This window comes from Terrapene carolina, unplaced genomic scaffold (genome assembly GCF_002925995.2).
Source record: "Terrapene carolina triunguis isolate 2854851 unplaced genomic scaffold, T_m_triunguis-2.0 Scaffold180, whole genome shotgun sequence".
NCBI lineage: Eukaryota > Metazoa > Chordata > Testudines > Emydidae > Terrapene > Terrapene triunguis.
This window is the reverse complement of record NW_020664531.1, coordinates 8,942,381-8,965,868: the sequence shown is the minus strand read 5'-3', so window position 1 is coordinate 8,965,868 and position 23,488 is coordinate 8,942,381. Positions and strand designations below refer to the sequence as shown.

The 23,488-nt window shown below is 41.5% G+C and overlaps 1 protein-coding gene across 1 annotated transcript in view; it reads left to right on the top strand.

The window, feature by feature from the left end:
- LOC112117076 (growth factor receptor-bound protein 10) overlaps positions 1–23,488 on the top strand; it is a 193,279-nt gene that overhangs the window by 100,393 nt on the left and 69,398 nt on the right. Inside the window, exon 4 of the mRNA XM_026654111.1 lies at positions 18,625–18,841. Coding sequence (XP_026509896.1) covers positions 18,625–18,841 — 217 coding nt within the window. The remainder of the gene's footprint in view (positions 1–18,624; positions 18,842–23,488) is intronic.

Below are 23,488 nucleotides of genomic sequence, written 5' to 3'. Positions count from 1 at the left end.
GGCATGAGCATGGGGCTAGAAATCCTGACTCTGCCAATGGATTGCTATGTGGCCTTTGGCAAAGCACTTCGCCTCTCTGCCTCATTTTTTCCCATCAGAAAATGGGATTACCACATACTAAATGGAGGTGTTGTGAGAGTAACGTAGTCAATATGTGTGCGATGTTTTGAATGTTATAAAGTGCTGTTTTACCCGTGGTGTCAAGCGGGGTGCCCAGTCACTGAGGCACCCCAAATTAATGGAGACTAATGCATATTTCTGCCTTGATCTTCCTTTGCTACAATTCCTCTTTCATAAAATTCCTCCCTACCTCACAGGGGTATTGCAAAGCGAATTAATTTAATGTGTGTAAGGCTCAGATACTGTCTGAGTCATAAGTCCATATTCATTTCAGTCTGGATGGTGTGCATTTAATAGTGGATGGGGCAACTCTAATCTGTGAGTATAAAAAGATCAACCAGCTACCTCATTTCCTGAGCAACATTTAGCCTCTGCTATGAATGAGGTAGGGGTCCTTTGGGAAAATTCTCACATAATCACGTTGTTAGAGACTGTATCATAACTAACATAAGAGAGTTTTTCGGGGAATAGTACTTGCTAAAAAAATTTACTTTTTGGAACACCCAAACTATTTGGGAATTTGTGTCAAATCTGGTGAATACTTTTGGCCAGAAAAAAAATGGTGGAAAAAAATGGGAAATGTCAATTTTTTTAATCAACATTTTCAAATCAATTTTTTTTCAGCCGGAAACCAAAAAATTCAGTTGATCTCTTAGCTTTAATCATAATACATAGATGTAAAGGGGACAAGATTTAGGCAACCTGAATCCTGGCTTTTCCTAACTTCTTGAGTGCTTGACTTTGTAACATTAACATTCTTTTAACATGGCTTTTTTGTATGCAGTATAACTTGGCTGTGGAAAAAGATAATGCAGCTTTTTTCAGGCTGAATTTTCTTTTGTAAGAAGGCTAGTAGGTACGTAAGACTTGGCTCACAATAGGGCATCAGTGAGTTAAGCTGAGAGGAGGCTGAAATTTAATGTGTGTTACCAGGATCAAAGTCAGGCACAGAGAACAGCTGTGGAAGTTGACCTTGGAGTACATACTAAAAGAAATCTTTCTGGAGTGGGAATTTGGCTCACAGAAACAACTCCAGGCGTAGGGCATGGTGTGAGAAGCCTTGGAGTTTCTTGTGGGTATTTTGGTATTTTACTGGAGGTGATGCTAGCTGCTTGTGTAACTCTGAATGAGGTGTGATTTATTATTGGTGTTTTCTAGTAACTTTCCATTGCTCATGCAGCCAACACATCCACCAATACAGTAAACATGTGCATGTAGTAATATCTCTCCCCTAGTGTGCACCCTTCTGCAGTTCCACCAGAAAAACTATTTGTATGTCTTACAGTAGTGCCTAGGGACTATACAACTGCCAAACAAAAAGTCAGTCCTTGCCCTGAAGAGCGTTGGGCCTTGCAGAATGTTGATCTTCAGGGAAAACTTAGACTGTTATGAACTAAGTGGCGGGACCAGTTCCCAAAGTTAAAGGGCCTTTGACAGAAAACATCCTGCTGGACTTCAGCTCCCTCTCTTATGCTGAAAGTGCTTGAACTGGATCCTCTCTGTGACCCTGGCTGTGGTAGTTTTATACTAAGGGGCTGGTTCTCAATTATGGAGTTCTCAGGTCTCTTAAACCTTTATTGGATGTCAACCACAACTTCAAACTCCCTCTGGAAACCAACAGCAACAATTAAGACCTAGTCTCCACTACAAAGTTTTGGTAGTTTAGCTATACTGGCAAATCCTTCTGGTGTAGGTGTAGCTTACATCAGCAAAATACTGCTTTTCTCAGTATAGCTTGTACTGTTTCAGTGAGCAAAATAAGCTGTACTAGCAAAAGGACTCTTCTACGCTAGGGCTTTTGCCAGCGTAGAAATGTCACTGAAAATCACACCACTAACAGACATCGCAGTAAGTGTTTCAAATGTGTGGAGGCTTGTATATTATCTTCAAAAGCCAACCAGCTTCCAAAGAGACTAGTCTGAGACCTACCTCATCTATACTTAAAATTTATACCGGCATAGCTAAATTGATGGGGGGGGGAGGGAATTTATATATCTTTTTACTGATATAGCTAAGATAGTGTAAACCCTAGTGTAGGTACACTTACAACAGCAAAGACACTTGTATGCGCATATATAAGTGATGCCCATACTAGGAGGGATGGTGGTATAGCAATGCCAGCAAAACATATGTAGAGTGGATGAGGTCTGACTTTATGGTAACTTATCTAAGCACCGTTGTGACAATTATAAGGATAAGTTTCCACAAATCTTGCTTTTTCTGGCTAAATGTAAGCTAGCTGGAAACTGGAGCAAAAGATGCTGTGTATCTTAGCATTTGCAAGACAAAGAAATGCTAAATGTAGCGTTAAAGATGTTGCTAAAACAAGAGCCTCATAATGGCAAGTTACTGAGTAAATAAATAAATAACAGATGTAGGGTACCCTGGGTCAAAGTAAACTATGGTATAATTAGCATGCAACTCCCTTAACTTTAACAGGGTTACAGCTACACACACGGGTCCCAGATTTGATCCTTTATATCCAAATCGAGAACATAGGCTATTTGTCCAAGGGTATAAGATGTGGAACATGGGCTTAGAAGTAATGAAATATTATGGTACATTGTGCCAGCACTGACTGGATTCATAATTGTTCCACGGCAGTCAAACTTCCTATGTTGGCAGTGTTAGCAAGTAGTTTATAGATTCTCCACTGTACGACAGTGAGCACATTGATACTCAACAGTAATCTTACCTTATCCATTTCACCTGGACTAGACAGATCCAGTCTGTCTTAAGTTCAGTGAAACATGCACAGTTCTGCCGTTTTGGGACGTACTGACTTCTTTTTGTACAAATAAAATTCTGTAGATCAAGCATCTTTTCTTTCCATGTGGCCAAAGTGAGAATCTATTTTTGTAGCTAGATTTCTGCCCCCCCCCCCCCGCCCCCCCAGTTGCTAACATGATCACATCATGGACCTAGTTACTAAGGACTCCTGACTTCTAACGCTGACTCAATAAGTGGCTTTTGTCCAGTCATTTAAGTCTTCCCCTATTTTATTTTTACCTCATGAATGTTTGAGGCCTAAATGATGTAGTTACGTAGCTCATGCCTTCAGGACACTTTTTTTGCAAATCAACCATAATGCACTTCAAGAGAACTTGATGAATTCTAGATGCTACAAAACATAGACAAATAGTAAATACAGAACACACTCTACAGATCTCTGTAGAGCCATTAAGCATTGGAGTCAAGTTTCTAGTAGGAAAACAGAAGAATCAAAAACTTGCTATTGAAACTAATTGGGACAACTACAAAAAGAACTCGCATCTAAATTACTACAATATGAAATTTCTAAACAAAGGAATGGAATTTGGCAAAAAAAAAATTAAACTGGTAATACAAGCTTTTTTAAAAAAAAAAAAAAAAGATGTTTCAACAGGCCTCAAAATTCTTCTGTGTTCAGATTTTGCCTATTTCTAGGTCTAAACCATATATAAACAGTCTTGCATGGTTTGTGGTCAAACCGTGAGTATGCTGGTGGAGTTTCAGGTCTGCACCAGAACCAGGTGAGTGGGTTGTGAAACTTCCTTTGTTCATAGATGTGTCTCAATTTTTAGGTACCTAGCTTGATATTCTTTCTAAGGGATGACTTTGTGAAAGTGCTGAGTAGGGTTGCCAACTTTCTAGTCACACAACTTTTTCATCGCACAAAACCGAACAACCTAGCCCTGCCCCTTCCCCCAAGCCCTGCCCCCCACTCACTACGTTTCCCCCTCCCTTGGTGGCTCACTCTCTCTCCCACCCTCACTCACTTTCTCTGGGCTGGGGTGCAGGAGGGGTGAAGGCTCTAACTGGGGATGCGGGCTCTGGGCTGGGGCCAGGGATGAGGGTTTCAGGATGTGGGAGGGGGCTCTGGGCTGGGGCAGGTAGTTGTGGTGCAGGGAGGGTGAGGGCTCTGGGCTGGGGGTGTGGGCTCTGGGATGGGACCGGGGATGAGGCGTTTGGGGTGCAGGAGGGTGCTCTGGGTTTGTGGGGGGGCTCAGGGCTGGGGCAGGGGGTTGGGGCCTCGGGGTTGGGGAGCAGGTTTACCTCCAGGGGCTCCTAGTCAGTGGCGGGTCTAAGGCAGGCTGCTTGCCTACCCTGGAAGCAGCCAGCAGGTCTGGGTCCTAGGCGGTGGGGCCAGGAGACTCCACATGCTGCTCTCGGCTGCAGGCACTCCCCCAGCTCCCATTGGCCAGCGGGGGGCAGCGTGCGGAGCCCTGTGGCCCCCTGCCTAGGAGCCCGGACCTGCTGGCCGCTTCTGGGGTGCAGCATGGGGCCAGTCAGGACAGGTAGGGACTAGCCTGCCTTAGTGCTGCAGCACCGCCGACCGGACTTTTAACGGCCTGGTTGGTGGTGCTGACCGGAGCCGCCAGGATCCCTTTTCGACCGGGTGTTCTAGTCGAAAGCCAGACACCTGGTCACCCTAGTGCTGAGCCACCTAGTTTCTGGAAATTGGGCTCCTTTAAAATGTCTCAATTTGGGCACCTGCAAATCACTTTTCACTTCTGAAAGAACTGGTATCTGGCTATTGCTGCCTTGTGTCCGGATCAATACAAGTTTGGAAATATAACTTTCTTTAAGTATTAAAAAAAAAAATTGACTCAGATTTAAGACTTCTCATTGCATTTTTTTAAACTATTTTTTGGTAGAATTTGCTCTTGCACTCCTATGTAGTGGTGGGCTATGATTTTGCCTGGGGAAGTGTTAGAGCTACAGAAATAAGTTTTACAAGGCTATCTTATACCTCTCAAGGCTATGTAAAATATAAATGCGAGAGTAGATGCTGTTTTTGAAAAGTAAGCAGTGCCACCTGCTGGAGGTAGCGTAATCCTGGAACAAGTTCCACATTTCAGAGCTCCTCATAGCCTATAATATATGGGGGGGGGGGAGGTCATCACAAATTACTACTCTTGTGGCCTTTTTTCCTTTATTGAAATGGCTTATTTTTTTGTTTAAGGTTCTACAGGTTGGCTTGGATAGGGATGTGCTTTAATTGGAAACCTGACTGAAGTTTGAATAAGATTTCATTGGTGGGGTAGAGATTATAATGCCATGCATGCTGTATTTCCTTCATCTAACTCCGCAATGCTATCAAAGCAATAATCTATTTGGCAAGATTGTAAGAGTATTATTAACGTGTTCTGCTTATTGCTCATAGCTCTCTTGAGAGATTTAGTGTTTTTGGGAGGTGGAAAGTTGTTCTTTTGTCCCTCACCTTTTACATACTATCCTATTGAGCATAGAAAGTAGACTGTAGGTATTCTACTGGTGCGAAGAAGAAAACATCCATACTTTATTATTAATTATATTTATTAGGTGAGTGCCTAAGGACCAACCAAGAATGGGGCCTCATTGTTAGGCACTCTCTGTACACAGAGCTCCAGACAGTTCCTGCCCTGAAGAGCTCACTATCTTAAATAGACAAGATAGAGGATAGGGGAACGAGTATAACACACAAGAAGTGTGAACAATGTGAAGACAGTGAGTAGCTCCATTTTTATTTTATTTTATTTTTGGTGGCTTTAATTAGGAGGGGCTATGCTGGAAAGAAAAGGGAAGTTGAGTTGGGGACAGGGCAGAAGAAGGTAAGAAAGGCAGATGTGGAATGAAGCTGAGGTTGACTGTCCCAAATAGCCAGTTAGCAGAAGAAGTCCAGTCAGAACCATAGAAATGGCTCTGATGTTCAAAGGTCCAGGCTTTGGCTGCTTATGCAGCCCCTCCTACCAGCTGGAGCGTCTGGCTGGTTCTTCCTGTAGTTTTTCCCCAAGGCCAGGGGCTGGTGCAGGAGGTGACACCACCTGTCTCCTAGTTTCCCTCTGGTAGGGAGCAGAGTTTTCCCCTACCCAGTTTTGGGTCTGATGGGTGCTGGGGTGGAGGGAGTGGCCCTGTCTGGGCCCCATTTTACCCCCTCGCCCCCAGTGCATCAGTCCATACTTTGGCTGCTTCCTTACACACTATCCTTATGACCTTAATGTTCTGATCTAGGCAGACGGAAGTATAAAGTCTGTAGCTGTTTCAGAGTACATGGAGCTCATGAGAAAGAGGCTGATATTAATGGTATGGTGCCACTGGCAATTTTTAGGAGTATGGAAATCAAGGGAAAGTAGGAGTCTTGTTACCTCAGCCATTGGGCAACTAGAGAAAACTAGATTGGACAACTTCCATTTTTGACTTCTAGCATTATCTGACGGGTCTGGAATTGGGTAAATGTAGGCAGGATTTTTTGGATAGATACCCAGCAGTTGATGTGGGGACCTTGATGAGATGATGAGAAACTGTGGACAGATTTTTCAACAGTGGAGCATTCTAAATTATTACTGAGGCCAACCAGAATTGAGGGTGCACTACATCTCTGAAAATCAAGCCATAAATGCCTGATGGGAAGGATTGGAATTATATATAAAAAGTATTGGGAAATCCACTTGGAGTATGGCTAGGAGTAAGCATACACGTAGGGAGCAGGTGGCATTGTTTTGGTGGATCTAATCCTAATTTGAGTCTTAATTGTAGCAGTGTGCTTCTAGCGTATATTAAAAAAATATATACTGTAGGAACATGTATTTGGAAAAGAAATCTGGTTCAGTAAGACTATAGAAAAATGAACATTTTTCTAATACTTATTAGCTATAGATAAATTAAACTAGTATGTATACCTTTCAGTGGAGATGTGAATGATAAATAGAGCCATACAAATCTGCGGATATCCGCAGATATCCGTATCCACTAATGCAGAAGCCGACATCCGCCAACCATTTTTTGCAGATCAGATGCGGATACAAATTGCACAAATATCATTGTGCAAGGCTCTAATGATAAGGTGTATTTATTTCCTGGGTGTCATTGTGTGCCTTCAGCGGGTTTTTGTTTGTTACTAATTTAACATCAACTGGAGAGTAAATTCACATGTAGTTGTGACACAAATATACCATATAGGAAAAACAAAGGATCAACAAGGAAGCTTTCTGATGATTCTGCTCTATATATTTGATTTTGATAAAACTATTGTACACCTGGCTCCAAGTTCTGCTAAAGTCCTTTAAAAGGTCAGTTAACAAGAGAAGCCCTGTGCTCACGTTATAGCTAGAGTATGTGGATGTACTGCAGAGTTTTTATAAATAAAGTAGTTGAATTGTCTAAATTGTCAATATTCATAATCTTAAACCCTCTAGTTTTTTACATCTGCATGATAGAATATGGATGCATTCAACAGTTGATCCATGTAGCCATTTGGAGTGTGATTTCAGCAATATGTTCTGCAATCTGTGAATACATGTGACAGCTCTGAGTTCCCTTGTGACGTGACAATAAAGGAACACATTTTATTACAGCAGCAGACCTTACAAAACTGATTAGTGTAGCTGGTTTTTAAAATGTGTTTTTAATTGTAGAGCCAGACGAGGGCTACTAGTTGTACAATTGGTAAAGAATTACTTGATTAACTCTCAAATGAAATTCAAAACCAGGCTGATGTAAAATTTGAGCCTCCATATGCAGTGAAATCAAGGAAGATAGAGAATATTTAGATGAGACAACTTGTCATCTGTACACCAAAAGCATGTATCCCTACCTGTGATTTATTGAAGAATACATAGGAGATGTTTCTCTCACACCTTGTTAACACATAAGGGCAACACACTATCCGATCGCAACTTGCTTCATGTATGAAAGCAGCCTATTTTGGAAAAGGATACATTTCCTTCTTCCTTGCTTATATACAGTTGCCAGATCTGAAGGGGCTAAATGTAGGTTTTTCTGGGGGGAAAGGTGAATTTTTAGTATAGTGTTAGAACACTGGATTATAAGAGACCAAACTACATAAGCTTCCCCTAACTTTCCTTCTGAGCCGAAATGATAAATTTGTGTTAAAATATTTATTCAACTCATTAAAGTAAACAAAAACCTTCCACAGAAGTATAACTGCAAAATTAAAAGACAACACAGTCTTTTTTTGTGTGTCTCCATAAGTATTGCTAATAATCCCTCAATTCTGTTGACTAAACTGACATTTGAAATATGTTCAGGTGAGCTCTGTTCCTCTTGTATCCTTTAAACTACACACGTCACAGCAAGATAAGTCATATACAGTGTAAACACTGGTTTGACTGAAGTTATTTAAAGGGCAAAGTTAACAATTAACTTCCAGCAGCTGTATTTAACTTTTGGAGCTTGAACGAAATATATTAAACTTTCAAAGCTATAGACTAAAATTACTCAAATGAGACTTCAAAATCTCATGATCTAAAGCAGTGAAATTAGACTGAGGATAACTCAGGTGTCAAATAACTGTGTGTGCTGAATTTAACAATTGACTGCTGTGAATACTGGCTATTAGGATTCATATCTGCTGTTTCATAAAGGAAAAAATATTCCATTCGTTTTCCCTTAAGTTAATGTAACTAGTTTGCTATTTAAAAACATTATTTAAATAACCTCTGATTTAGGTGTGAAATGAAAGTGGTCTGACAATTGGCTCCAACTGAGCTGTTGCTTGAACATTTAACTGAGAGTATATAGTCTGTCCTGACCAATAATACAGCAGTATGCTTGCCTTGTCGTCCTGGAGATTCTCTGGTTCAGTAGCTAATTTGATATTTTAGGCCTTGGCTTTAGCTGAGCAGAGGGCCATGTCATGAGGTTATGTACTCAGTTTCCTGGAGCTGGGATAAAGCTTGTGCTTTCTTGGCAGGACAAGCCATGAAATAGTATTTGTTTTTGTTTGCAAAGATTGTTTGCTTATTCTACTTGGCATTATTGCAGTTAATCAGGAAAGGGGAGTGCAAATTTTGTAAAGGAAAGTGGGCTGAGTGTCAGGCGGCAGAGCTCCATTGAGCCTAAATTACCCTGGAGTACTGTGTGTGTTCAGTTTGTGGCCTCTTAATCTTTTTACTTTATAACTCAGAGAATTTTATTGATTTAAATTAAACTGTAACATCACAATGAAATAGTAAGTATAAAGTTAATGTGTATGGACCAAGGAATATTGGAGTTAATACATTTTGCACTTACCTTTTTGTTTCCATAGTTTTAAGGGAAAGGTAATAGGATATTGTAAAGCAGTTCATTGTCTCTTCAGTGTAAATGCATAATCTCAAGGTGCATTCAAGCAAAGCCAACCTTTGCTCTGTCAGACTATAATTCATACAATATACCAGAAATCCTCTTAAAGCCATTTACCCATAAAATACGACTTTCCAACATGGGTTGCAATCCGCCAGTCTTCTATATGGCCTACCAACAGTACTTCAAATAGCTGCCCATTGCGGACCAATGCCTTGCCTTGCCCTCAGTGTTTAGACCAGCAACTTGCCACTCTTGTCTACATTTGCACTAGAGAAGAGAGCACAGTGCATGGCATTTCTATTGTATGTGCACAGTCTAGGCACAATGCTGTTTCCCTATCCACCATTTCACTGAGTGAGAAAGCCCAGTCTACCCCAACCCTTGAAGGAGTTGCAGCCTTTCTACAATCATGGGCATTGCAATTTAGATACCAGCCTCTTCTCCTGCCCTGTTTCCTAGAGACAGGCAGCATATTCAGCTTTACCAGTTGGTCTACATATAGGTGTGTCACACCTGAGCACCCACTTCATCAAACCAGTTGCTTATCATAAAGAGAAGGGGGTTGAGGGCAGGTTTTGTGCTTCCTGCCCATTCTTCATTAGTTTTCCGGGTCCTAAACAAGGTTTTTAAACTTTTAACGCACCTTCATTTTAATGTTTAATTCTAAGTAGCCATCTTAACCTATAGTTCATGTGCTTTCTGTTTTTAGAAAGTACAGTGGTAATGAGGACTTCACAGTGGTCTATTTAAAAACTCAGACTTTGCCTTGGATGGTCTTGCTTCAGTGTTCCCTATACAGTATCACCCTAAGGGAAAAAAAATGAATCTTAATAATTGCTGACCGTAGGGGCTGTACAATCAAAGGTTGATAAAGCAAATGTGTGTAATGTTTAATACTGAACAAGATTTGACCATTCCCATAGTATTTGGCCCATTACACAAACTCGTTTCAGTAATGTCTGAATGCTGTGGTGGTTAAAATACAGTGTACAGTGAGGATATAAGGAATAGGTGTTGCATGTGTCTTATCAACTGTCTTGTCACAAGTGCCATAATTAGATTCACTGGTGCTATATGTATCTGAAAAATACAGGAAGAACTCCAACCCAAACCTGATCATCCTAATGTCCTTGAGCTTCCCCTTCTTCCCAGTTATACATCCACACAGGAAGTTAATCAGATCTTAATTTACTTATTTCACCCTATCTCTTTATAACTGGAGTGGAATTGATAGGCTTATTAATCCAGACTTGGGAACTTCAGGATATTTTTGTCTTTGGATCTAAGTGTCTGTTCTTGTTGGAAGCATTTAAAGATTTAGTTAAATTCATGCTCTAGAGTGAAGTGATATATTTGATTACTAGGTCTTGTGGCCCAGAGCTGAGGTTGTCCTAGGGGTATCCAGAGTGAACTTTCACCTGTTTAGTCTAAAGTAAAGGCATTCATTGAATAAAAATTGTACCACTTCTGTCTACTTTGAGATGTAGAGAAGGGCCAAGAAGTCTCTTTTTAAAATAGACAGAACCCGAGCAGGTTTTTCACCTTAGAAATAGCTGGGATGTACAGTCAGGACCTCCCTGTTTTATCTGGAGGATCCATGGAGGAGGAGCTCTTGAATGTTTACCGTGAGCACAGTGGTACTCTAATTGGAAGGCAGATTACTATGATGGCTTTGGTGGAGATTCATTCTCTAAAGCAGTGGGGCCCGACCTTCTTACACAGGAGGGCCACATAAATCTAAGCACAACCTTGTGTGAGCCAAACAGATTCTACATATTTTAATAAGATTTAAAGTCCCCTCAATTGATTTATATTTTAAGTTCAGCTTGTTTCATATGTATTTAGTTAAGTTGTTTCTATGCATAGTATTGTCTATTTACACACTTGTGTAAACTAAAATGATGTGACATGATGACATAATGAATCAGCTGCCAGTATATTGTGTTGAAGAGGCTGCGGGCCTCATGAAATGCTCTGGTGGGCCGTACGTTGGGCACCCCTGCTCTAAAGTGTTCTGTAGTCATTGTAATTAAATAAACATTAACAGAAATCACAAAACGTCCTTGGTTTTAAACAGTAAGTCTAAAATCCTTCCTCTCTGAGCCTGCTCAGTTTTCATTATCTTGTCATATCCCCAGTCTTCCAGGAAAGGCACCATAAGAGTCCATCCTGAATTTCTAATCTTTACAGAAAAAAGCAACCAACCAATCATTCCCCACTCTTTTTTTTTTCCCCAACAAACTTTTAAAATTAGTTTTATACATCATGAACACTCCAAATCAGGCACAGATGCATGGGGGGTTCCCCCCCTTTCTTTTGCAAGCCACCTTTAATTAATCCTTTCTGTGCTCTTGAACACTTTGGGTTTTATTAACTGTAACATTCTTGGTATGTAGCCTTATTTTTTTTAATGGTTGTTACCTAGCAGCAATAACTTAGTTTGTCTATGTATTTTACTTAAAGAAATAAGGTGTATATTAAGAACATGACTCAAGTCCAGCCATAAAGTTTTAAGTACATAGGTGTTTATATACTGAATTCTTTTCAGCACATAAAGTTTAATGTGCATAAATTTTATGCTAAAGACTTCCCAGCCTCCTGCTGGGCTTACAGAAATTGGAATAGGTGCATGTGCGACTTCAAAGCTCCCCAAAGACTACGACAGGTGTTAAAAGTTCCACATAGACTTCTTTATATGTTGAATTCCAGCACACTCAGAACTTTGGTACTCAAGGATCACAGGTTTCCTAAATTGAACCTGATGCTCCTCTCCAGAGACAAGTCTTGGGTTTCTGATCTGCCTTTCTTACCACTGGACAGCAGTCCCATATGGCATTTTGTAAGCTGTACATGGACAAGCATGAAGCTTTGAAGTACATCAGCCCCAGTTAGGGTTAGGAGTTTCAGACAGAACATACTCTTAAAAACCCTGGCAGACTACCTCTACATTCCTTTCATGTCAATTTAATTCCCCATGCAGTTGCATAGAACTTGCAGAGCCCTAACATAATACTTTCACTGCATAACAGGCACAGAGTTCTAAAGGCATACAGCACTATTTTCCTGTTTTTTTTTTTTGTTTTTTTTTACCAGACGACTCAATCCCCGTTTGGGCTAACTGATGTACATGAAGGAGGCCTTTAAAAATTCTCCCGTTGTCCTGTATTTTGCTGGACATTAAGTGAACTCTTATTCTCCTTTCAGAGTAGCAGCCGTGTTAGTCTATATCCGCAAAAATAACAGGAGTACTTGTGGCACCTTAGAGACTAACAAATTTATTAGAGCATAAGCTTTCGTGGGCTACAACCCACTTCTTCGGATGCATATAGAGTGAAATATATTGAGGAGATATATATACACACATCTTATTCTCCTTGCATCATTGAGCAGGATTTGGCTCATGCTGTACTGAAACTTAGTATCAGTTAATGGTCAGTACTTATAAGAAAGATCACCATCTATCTGGACAGCAGCTACCCTGATAATTGGCTTTGTTTTATGGCAGTATATGGGAGTAAGTGTTTGATACTGTCTTCTATTTATGCAATATCAGTTGCAAGTGGTGACTGAAGAGCAATATATGGTCCTTAATCTTCTGTGCTTACCCTAGTAGAGGTCAAAACAGAGTTTGTGTGAAATGAACTAAGAAAGAGGGTTGAAAAATGAAATGTACACGTGGGGAAATGAGAATAAAATTGATGTGCCTTAATTCACTTTAAGCAGCCCTCTTAAAGTACAGATTAAGTTTAAAAAAAGTATTTTAAAACAAAGGCATTAGGGGACTGTTCTTGCCGTCTGAAATGTGCTCAGTCCACGTGAATAAAGATGTTTGAGTTTACAGGGCTGCCAGTTCGGGGGAAAAATAACACTCTACCCCCATCTCTACACTAAAGTCTGGATTCTTTCCACGTGCAACACATTGGGAGTAATAAAAGTTCTGCAGGGTAATAGGCCTGCTGACAGCTGTGCAAAACCCATTGTCTTCAGGGGATTTGCACAAGTGGAGCTGATTGGAACTTGGTAAAAGATTCTTTTGTGTTACAGGGGAGGGAATTGTTCACTCCCTCAAGCTGAGGTGTCGCTGCAGAACTAACATCAATACTAAAAAAGCAGGAGAAACTTGTTGTTCAAGTGGACAGATAGGACGCTGTTCCATATGTATCCAGTCCTGCATAGGGGACTACACATAATAATTACTTAAACAAAAAAAACTTCTCCAAACTTTAGATGTAGATTAAGGTATTCCAGGCCTGATAATAACCTCCTTCCTTATTACAATATGTACAAAAACACTAGGTGGTGCTCTGATGAAGCTGTTTTATTTCTGTGGAAAAAGACAGAAGTATCTAACTCAGCAGCTCTTCACTGTAGTAAGATGAGGCCCTGAAACATAAGCTCTTGTGTCAGAGGCCTAGTCTGAGGCCTGAAGCCTGAACCAAAGTACTTCCAGGCACTGCTAAGCAAAAGCTGGACTGTGAGCCAGAGGCAGGCCCCGCTCTCAGAAGTTGACGAGAAGAAGGTTGTTAGAAACAGGTGCTTAACATGTAAGTGCTAATAAGAGGAACTTGTGCCAAGATGGCACCTGGACAGTCCGATATAAGGACACTCCATAGACATAACAAGGAACAGGCAGGTGTATCTTGAAGACAGGGTCGAAAGTACAGCATGATGGATAGGTCTGTTTGTCTGAAACAACATGATCAAAGGGGGAGACAGCACCCTAATGAGCCAAGAGGCTGTACCTCAATATGTTAGTAGGGATGAGTAATCTGTCCTGTAACTGTATAAAAGAAGGTCCTGGAGTGCGCATCTTTGTCTGGCCTAGGGGGCAGTGGAAAGTCCCGCCACTGACTGAGCCGGTCCATTGCCAGGGGGCGCTAATTCGTAGTATGTCTTGTAGAGTCTACGGGAAACTATTACTGTGCTTCGTTTGACAATAAACCTGGCTCGGGTTCCTTCGTACCTTACTAGAGTCTGTGGTCATTGGGGGTTCTCTCGAGGTCTGCTGTGTCAGCTATCTGCGCAGAGCTGGGGCAGCACACAGAGGGAACACGCACGCAGCCGACTGTTATCATCATCGAACAAGAAGCAGAGCACCACACACTACTGACAACATTCACTATAGAACATGCAATGATGATCTCTTGTACTCCTTGCCCCCAGCCCGAGTGAACCCTTGCATTTTGTCTTGTAGCTGAAAGCACACACTTCAATTTTACGAAAAATATTGCTGTTGATATACAGTGGAGTCTTGTTCATGCCCTTAAGCAACATCTGGTAAGGACTCAGATTCAGGAGTAGTTCAGAACTGCAAAAAATCTTTATGGTGTGTATTAAGACTCAGCAATCTTAGCATTTCATGTTTTTTAACACATTTAAAAGGGAAAGGACGATGAGTCTTCTTCTAGTGATGCTCCATATATGAATTCCAAACATGGGTGCACATGCGCCAGAGCGAAAATCTTGAAAAAGCAGATATCCTAGCCCCAACACAACTTGAATTCAGGAAAAGACATAAAACCCAGGCATCCATCTTCATACTCCTGGACCTTGCTGCGGAATTTGGCACAGTCAGCCACAGAATGTTGTTGTCCATCTGAAGAAGGTATACAAGGGAATCTATTAAAATGGCTTGAGTCCTCCGTGGAAGGATGGATCCAAAAGGTAGTGATTGGAGATGGCTCCTCGCAATCAAAGACCTCACTTACAGAGTCCTATAAGGATCAATTCTCTCTGGTCATCTTCAACACTTACATGCAGACATTAAGTGTACCAGAGAAACATCAGTGATTCAGATTTACACAACTCTCTTGTTATCCTTCACAAAATACAACATACTCGTGTGGCAACCTCTCCTCCAGGTTTTCCCAGGCTCATTCCTTTTTTGAGGTAGCTGTACTGGGGACTCCGTAAGGATGCTCAGTACCTTCTGCTAGCTGTCCAGTTTTATGGGCTCAGCATCATCCCGGGTGTACCTCAGAGGTGGCAACCCTACAATATAGTTAACCAACTACCCCAGTGCTTGGTCAAGATCAGTTCATGGATGAAGAAAAGTTGGCTGCTCCTAAACCTAAGCTTGTTGAACCTTAAACCTAGAGCAAGATCAGCATTGTTGATTGGTGGAGGAAAACACTTTGAGGGATTGCACTGTGGATGCAAATTCCCTTTTGAATTGCACATCCACAAATGGTCAAGGCTGTCTGGAGTGCTTTTGAACTCCTTGATTAAGCTAGGCTCTTGTTACAAGTAACGTGTTCTACTGTGTGGTTGGCTAGGAGGTTGTGTTTTGTCCTGGCGGATGATAACGCAGGTGTTTATTTTGGAGGTTAGGTTATCTCCTGGCTGGACTGTAGCAATGCAGTCAGCTATCTGAGCATCAAACAATCATCCCTTAAGAAATTTCAGCTATCAGAAAATGCAGCATGAATTATCATGAGCACATCATATCTGCTCTCTACTCAGGCCTGGTCTTCCACACTTAAAACTTATACCAGTCTATCTGTGTCGGGCAGAAATATGGAAAAAAACCCACAATCCTTAGCTACATAGCTATGCTGACCAAAAAAAAACCTGTGTAGATGCAGCTATGCTGACAGAAAAATGCTCCTGTCCACAGGTTTGTTGTTTAGGGAAGTGATGTTCCTACATCACAGGGGCGGGGAAACACCTTCTGTTGGTGTATCTACATTTAGGGGCTTATGCCAGCACAGCTATGTTGGCATAGGGTGTGATAACCTCAGTATGTTGACTCTCCATAGAATATTGCATGAAGTTCAAGATATCCGTTCTTATCTTCGAAGTGCTTAATGACCAGGGTTCAGGAACTGGTAAACACTGTGGAGCAAATTCCGACAGTATCTAAGAACTGCCTCAAACATCAATGCAAGTGCAAGGTGTTCTTCACTAAATATAAACATATAGCACCTCAAACACTTTTTCTTAAAGCAGCGACAATGGGGCCGAATGAAGTCCTTCCACCACTTTCTATCTTGTACCAGCTTCACAGCTTTGTTCATCTTTAAACCTTTTTGTTCTATCATTCTTCACCATGTCTATCCAGTGCATCCTCAGTCTTTTTTCACTCTGCACAGTGAATTTAAATGTTGAGCTGATCTCCTTCTAACACTAACAAATTCAACTCTGTTTCAAGTGTACTTGATACGACTGTGTTTTTAATGAAGTGCACTATTGTATGCACATTAAAGTTCATATTGCACCCCTGAGCCTATTTGCTTAATCAAGAGTATCCTATTGATCAACTACAGGTGAATCTTAATCTTCCCCCTGTTTTGCTAATCTGAAAGTTTAATGATCTTGTTACACACGAATACCTTTGTCAAGATTAATAAAATTAGAGCCCCCTGGGACTCTAAGCCACATTAACACACACCTTCCTCTCTGTTCTGCTTTATGCTTGCTAACCAGTTGTTATGCATCTTAATTCACCTAACACATACCTAGTATCTCAGTTTTGGTATCCCTTTTCTGCAACACCTGACCGCTATCTGGCTCTACCCCTTGTAATGCTGGTGATGCCCCACTGCCTGGGGCTCCTCCCATGCGGTGATATTAGAGTTCAGTGGTTAAGTTCAGGAGCCTTGTAACTCTTCCTCTACTCCTTGTTGCCCTGATGAGACCCTATTTCAGATATGTGCTTGTCAGGTAAGAGGAGAATCTGAGGGAGGGAGTGAAACTTAAGATACACTTGGAAGGTGTAGATAAGTTTAGATATAACTAAATTTATCCTCTTACATAAGGATGTGTAAACTGGCAAAAAAGTAGAGGAGGCGGTCTAGTCTGGTGAAGATGTGCTTTAGCAATTGGTAACAGCCATAAAGTACAAAGGTCCAGGAACAAACAAAACCATACAAAAATGGAACAAATGCACTTGCTGCTTCTGTATTGGCTATATTTAATCTAGAAATATCCTGGGTAACACTTTCAATTAAACTAAAGTGACTTAGGCTCTGTTGAAAGTCCCATTGACTTCAAATGGGACTTAGGCTCTAAGTCACTACTTTTGTTTTTGAAAATGTGACCCAGTATTTAATATACCTCTGGATATTTCTATGGTGTTTTGTTTTGAGCAGGTTCTTGGCTTGTCATATACATCATGAATTGTGGGTGGCAGTGTCCAAAACTATTTCATTGGACATTATAATGAGCCCTGAACACTGCTACAGTTTAATTAGATATGTAGTTGAACAGAAATTCAGCAATGCTATTTCAGGTGCAGTCATCAAACCAACACATTATGAGGACTTCAACAGCAGCTGTCTCCACTACTGCATTAAAACTGATTATTGAAGTATCACAGGCAGAACACCCACTGACAGTGGCTTGAAGGAAACTTATAGATGTTTATCTAGAAAATGAGGGGGTGAGGGAGCAACATCGGAAGCTGTTTGGGGTAGGAAACATGTTTTAACTGGGTAGTGCTATGTAATTGTTGAGGTAACTTGTTGCTAGGGAATATCTATTATAATAAGTGTTCCAGGAATGAGGATTTAGAGGGTATTAAGTTTAAAAGACTCTCAGGGTTTATTGTCTCGCAAAGTACCCATAGTTAAACTAGCCAACAAAGAATGAATGAGCAAAGATTGCAGATTTACTGTAGGTTGCATGGCTACTCAAAGTTCGAGGACTGGGGGAGATTGAGGACAACATAATAGGGATTTTAAAAAAGTGTTTGTATTATTTCCCCTCTCCCGTCCACTCCCTTCATTGGTCAGCACTGCAGTCTAAAAATTTGAAGAGATGGAGGGCTAATGGCAGATAGCCAATGATTGATTTTGATACACCATCACAGTGGCTTTCCAACTTGCCCAACTTGGGATCTCTTTTCCCCTATTAAGTCTCCTCTGTAGAAGGTTTAATCGGTCTAGGTTCTTGCATCTTACAGTTTAACATTTGTCATACTATCTGTTGGTGCTCTGAATACTCAAAAATTCTTAAGTTCAGAGAGAATTTGAAAAGCCATTGAGTTTAAAATGTGTATATGAATCCTTATAGTAAGTGAGGTAATGCTTCCAATACACGGCATACTGTTTTAGAAATCAAAGTTAATCTTATTGAAAAGACCTGAAAAGATAAAAATTCACTGCTCTTAGTAACTGACATTGACACTGAATGAGGGACTGCTATTACATCCACAGTGCAGGGTAAAATAGACTCACTACCAGCAGTAGATACAGCAGTCTTCGTATTTCTAAATAGTCAAATGGTTGTCAAAAGTGTGTTCTGCCTTTTTTAATTGTGATCTGACTCTGAAAAAGCTTTCTATAACAAAAACCTGGACAGGGAAGAGAGCTCATAATATGAAAATATGTGCTCTCTTCGGCTCTCCGAGCTCTGGTCAAGTGAAAAGCTCTGTAAATTGTCTTTATCCTTCTAAATTTCTGTAGTAGTTCTAGCCTTCAAATGTGTAATGCCATCTGTATTTTGTTTGTTTTTCAGATGATGATGTGGATCTAGAAGCTTTGGTAAATGACATGAACTCCTCATTTGAAAGTTTGTACTCAGTGTGCGGTATGCAGTCAGAAACCACTCCCCTCCTTCAAAATGGCCAGCTTAATCGCAGCCAACTGCCAACCTCAGGAACAAGTTCTCTGCAGCCCATGTCTCCAAGGCAGAAGGTGCAGCGGTCTCAGCCAGTGCGCATTATGGCAGTCAGGTATGAAAAGAGGACAAGATAGAGGGACTCTTATGTTTGTTTGTCTTGGGCTAACTGAAAGAACCCAGATCATCTTATGATTTATATCTGACAGCTGCTTAATGGTACTAAGTGGTGATGCACTTGATTTTTGTTCTGTTTTTTTTTAAGAGAAAGATGGCTTACCAACTAAGACAGAAAATACAATCTTGTATATTGTCTGTATTACTTGGAGGCCATGTCTTTAGTTTGGGCTTGCTCAAGTGACCTTCCATGTTTGGATTCAGTTAATATCCTTCATGCAAATGTGCTGTCATGCACAGTATCTACTCAAAATATCTTGTTAGTTTAATAGAAACACTTTACCTTCTGTAGTGGCCATTAGATACTTCTCTACAGGTGCATTTGCCTATATGAGGCCCAAACTGAAACAGCAGGTTTGTGTTACAAATTTATAAAACCTTATATTAACAGAGCAAGTCTAATGCCACCTCTAGCGACCCCATTAAAACGGGGTCGTGACCCACTTTGGGGTCCTAACCGAGAGTTTGAGAACCGCTACAATAAAGCATCTTCAACTCCAGACATAGCAGCAGTATGCTAGTGAATAAGAAGCTGAAAGTGGAAGTATCTTTAATCTTTCACTTCAACCTTGCAAGCAGCAAGTTCCATGCTGGGAAAAGCAAACTGATTTAAAGATACTCTTTTTTTTTTTTTTTTTTTTTTTTTTAAATAGTAGTTGAAGGTTTTTATGTGTAACAAAAGGTTCTTAATCTTGTTTGTTTATTTTTGTTTTTTAAAAAAAACCCTGCTGTTGGTTTAACTGGACATGCTGATTTGCTTTCATCCAGTCCGCAAATATATTTGGGGTTTTCCCTCCAGTTAACAAGTAGCCTTTCCAAATGAAGTGAGAAACACAAATTCATTCATTAATTCTCCTGCTTGTGGAGCACATAGTGCACACTTTGGATCACCTGTTTCCAGAAAGCCTGACCTGCCTGCTCTATATTAAGGTTGAGCAGGTGAGGTTAATAACGTGGGAAGACGTAAGAGGCTGATTGGTCCTGTGTCGGACAACCTTGTTTGTAACGTGACGAAATCACCATATGCCTTCAATACATCATTGCTATTTCATGTCAATAGCATCCAGCTGGCACATTTGTGTTTCTGTGGTGGCCCAGGTTTCAGAGTTCTACAAAAGGACCGAAGCCACTGCTGCTTGTTGGATACACATCTTAGTCTGAGTTGATATGTGGTGGTGTTGCCACAGAGGCTTCCAAAAAGTGGGCACAACACTCGTAGTCTTACTGATTTGATGTCATGTCAGGAAGGCAACCTCCTTTCTTGGTGACAGTGGAACCAAGATATTCAAATAAGCTGACAAATTCAACTTCTTGTCCATCGATTATGGTGGATGGGGTAGAGGTCCATCAGCCACGTTAATCAGTTTGGTCTTCTTCCAGTTGACTTGCAGACCAAGCTTACGTGTTATTTCCTTAAATATTTTCAGTACATGAATGAGATTAGTTCATGAGGATATGAATATAGCCATGTTATCAGCATATTCCAAGCCTGTTATGCAGTATCACTCCCAATCTGCACCTAGTGACCGCTTCCATCATTTGTTCAATAATGATGTTGAGCAGATCAGGGCAGCCACTCACTCTTGACGGACGCCACTGTTGTACTCAAACTAGTTGGACGTTCTAGTACCTAAGAGAACACAGCTCTCACTTTGGCAGTGCATTTCTACAAGAAGGTTGAGGAGCTTGCCGGGCACACCAGCAGCTTGCAGGCAAAGCTAAAGGGATCAACAATCAACAGAGTCAAAGGCAGTTTTCACATCAATAAAGGCTATATACACCTCATCCTTCCTGCATTGAAACTTTTGGGCTTTTTGAATAATTTGTCTAAGGGTAAGAATCTGCTCCATGGTTGATCCAGCTGGGCATAAACCTGACTTGCTGTAGATAGCATAGATTCCTTATGGTGGGTTTAACATGCTTGGGAAGAACCAGCATGAACAATTTGCTTGAAATGGAAAGCAAAATGATGCTGCAGTGATTGGAACACACCAGATTATGGCCTTTCCTTTTCCAAAATGGAAGAATTAATCCCATGGCAGCATTCATTGGATAGTTTCTCATGAATCCAGATTTTGTTGATAACGTGGGTCAGCCACTCCAAGACAGAATCTCCATCGTGCTTGATCAGCTCAACAGCAATACGACAAACACTGGCAGTACGACTGTTCTTGAGCTTACAGGCTGCACTTCGAATCTACTTCACCGTGACATCACATTACACAGAGGGTGGTCACTGGACTCTTTGGGTCCACCTGGAACTGCAAATCTGCTGCTCTGAAGAAGCACTTAAGAAGCTCCTGAAAGTGTTCTTTCTATCTACTCATTCCGCCTTGGTGCTGAGTATGTTACTGTGTCGATCCTTGATGAGCAAGGATTTGTTCCATGGACCAGCTTTTAAGTTATGCAGTTCTTTATAGACTGTGCTGTAGTCGTGTGTGGCCAATACAGCTTCCATCAATAGAGCCTAATTTGCCCAAAACATCTCACGGTCCTTCTTTAAAGCTGTTAAACGCAAGGCATTGAGGCATAGGTGATTTTCGGTTGTTCTCGATTAAGTGAGCCAAGCCATGTTTTTTTTATGATATCCATGGTCTGTTGACTTGCCCATTGATGTTTAGGCTAGCATGCCTTTTCCCCAGCACTTTGTTGGCAGCGTCCATAAGAGGAAACAGTCACAAAAATTGTTGACTTGCTTGTGTTAAAAGCTTTCATCTGCAAAGTTTAGTGTGTCAAATCATTTGCAGATTTCAGCCTGGTATTCCATTTTGACAGCAGTATAAGTCAGTTTCTGTAAGTCTAACTCACTAATGGAAGGCTTGGTTTGAGTAGCCTTCAACTTCAGTTTTGCCATTGGCACAACCATCTGTGGTCAGTACTGCCAACAGTCGTATATACAGCTTCTCCACCAATTGGCTATCAGAATGTGAACTAGTGCTTTGCAGGTTCATCCATCTTTCAAATACGAAGTCCATGCATTTATGTTCTTCTATTGGAAATCAATGTCAGAAACTAGGAGACCAGTGGGGCACGAAGCTCCCTGTTACCATTCATGGTCATATTCACAAAGAAATGCCCAATGCTTTCTGGCCAAGCTGTTCTGGTGTCCATTCTAGGCATGGTATTGGCATCACGTAGCACAGTGATAATCCTCTGGGGAAGATGCATTTGTTTTTTTTTTAAAACTGTTTCCTTGGCATTCCCAAGCATAACAAACTTATCAGAGAAGAATCTGACTCTCTTAACTCTGTGCAGTTCCACAAGCACTAGTACAGTAGGGCCTAGATTTACCTAGGCTCAGCATCACCATGCAGGGGCAGATGAACGCAGGGCTTTAGGGGCTGCAGCCCGGGGCCCCTGCACAGCAGGGCTTGGCAGGCTGCCTACGTGCCCTGGCCCCATGCTGCTCCTGGAAGCGGCTGGCTGCTGGCACGTCTGTGCGGCCCCTGGCGGGGGCGGGAGGGGAGGCAGCTCCGTGCGCTCCGTTGGAATTGGCCAATAGGAGCTGCACAGGCAGCACACGGAGACATGTTGTCCCCCTCCCCCCAGGGGCACGCAGAGACATGCCAGCAACCAGCCGCTTCCGGGAGCAGCGTGGGACCACGGCAAGCAGGCAGGCAGCCTCCCTGAGCCCTGCTGCATTGCCCGCCGGGAGCCGCCTGTGGTAAGTGCCTCCCGGCCAGAGCCCGCATCTCACACCCCCTCCTGCACCGCAACACTCTTCCCCAGAATGGATCCCCCTCCTGCATACAAACTCCCTCCCAGAAAGAAACTAATATAACAGCTGTTCTAAGGTAAGAAGTAGGCTATTTTGAATTAACTTTACTATATTCTACATGTTTTAAGACTGAAATGTAACCACAGAACGGCTTTGTTAATTAAAAGGCAAGTTTAGTATAGTGTTAATAGCCTCGATGCCATAATTGTGATCACTTTTGTTTTAAATTAGGAAAAAGACTTGTATACAGGGGCCCCACAAAATCTAATGGCCCCAGGCCCGCAGGATAGTTAATCCGTCCGTCACCATGCTTAACTTTTAGTTGCCTAGAAAATCACATGGCCTCACAAAGCCTGAGTTAAACACCTATACGATGAATGAGGAGAGATAGGTGCCTTCCAATGGGATCACAAAAGCCGGCGAGACTGCTCCTCCCCTAAGTTAGCTAGTGGGAGATGTCAACAAGAGGGATGTGTGCTGAGTTGAGACCTTCTAAATGCATTGAAGAAATTTTTTATTCTATTCCACTTCACTATACTGGAGGTCAGTGCAAGTCTCTGATCATAGGCTGTCTATAAGCTTGGCGCACAAGAGGCTGTCTTGATTATAGGGAATCTTACTGTAAAATATATAATGACCAATTCCAGGTAGCTCTACTGCATCTAGATAACTCTTTCATCATATTGTTTAGACACAAGTGGGGAAAACTTCCACCACCTGGCTAGACAAGTCAAATTTACACTGTTATAGCCCATAGTTATGACTGGCACTCCACTTCCCACCAAAACCAAATCTTGCCTATCAGCCTGTTTAAACAGGTGTGCCTTTATACTGGACCGTGAAGGCTGTGAAATTCTGGATCTGAAC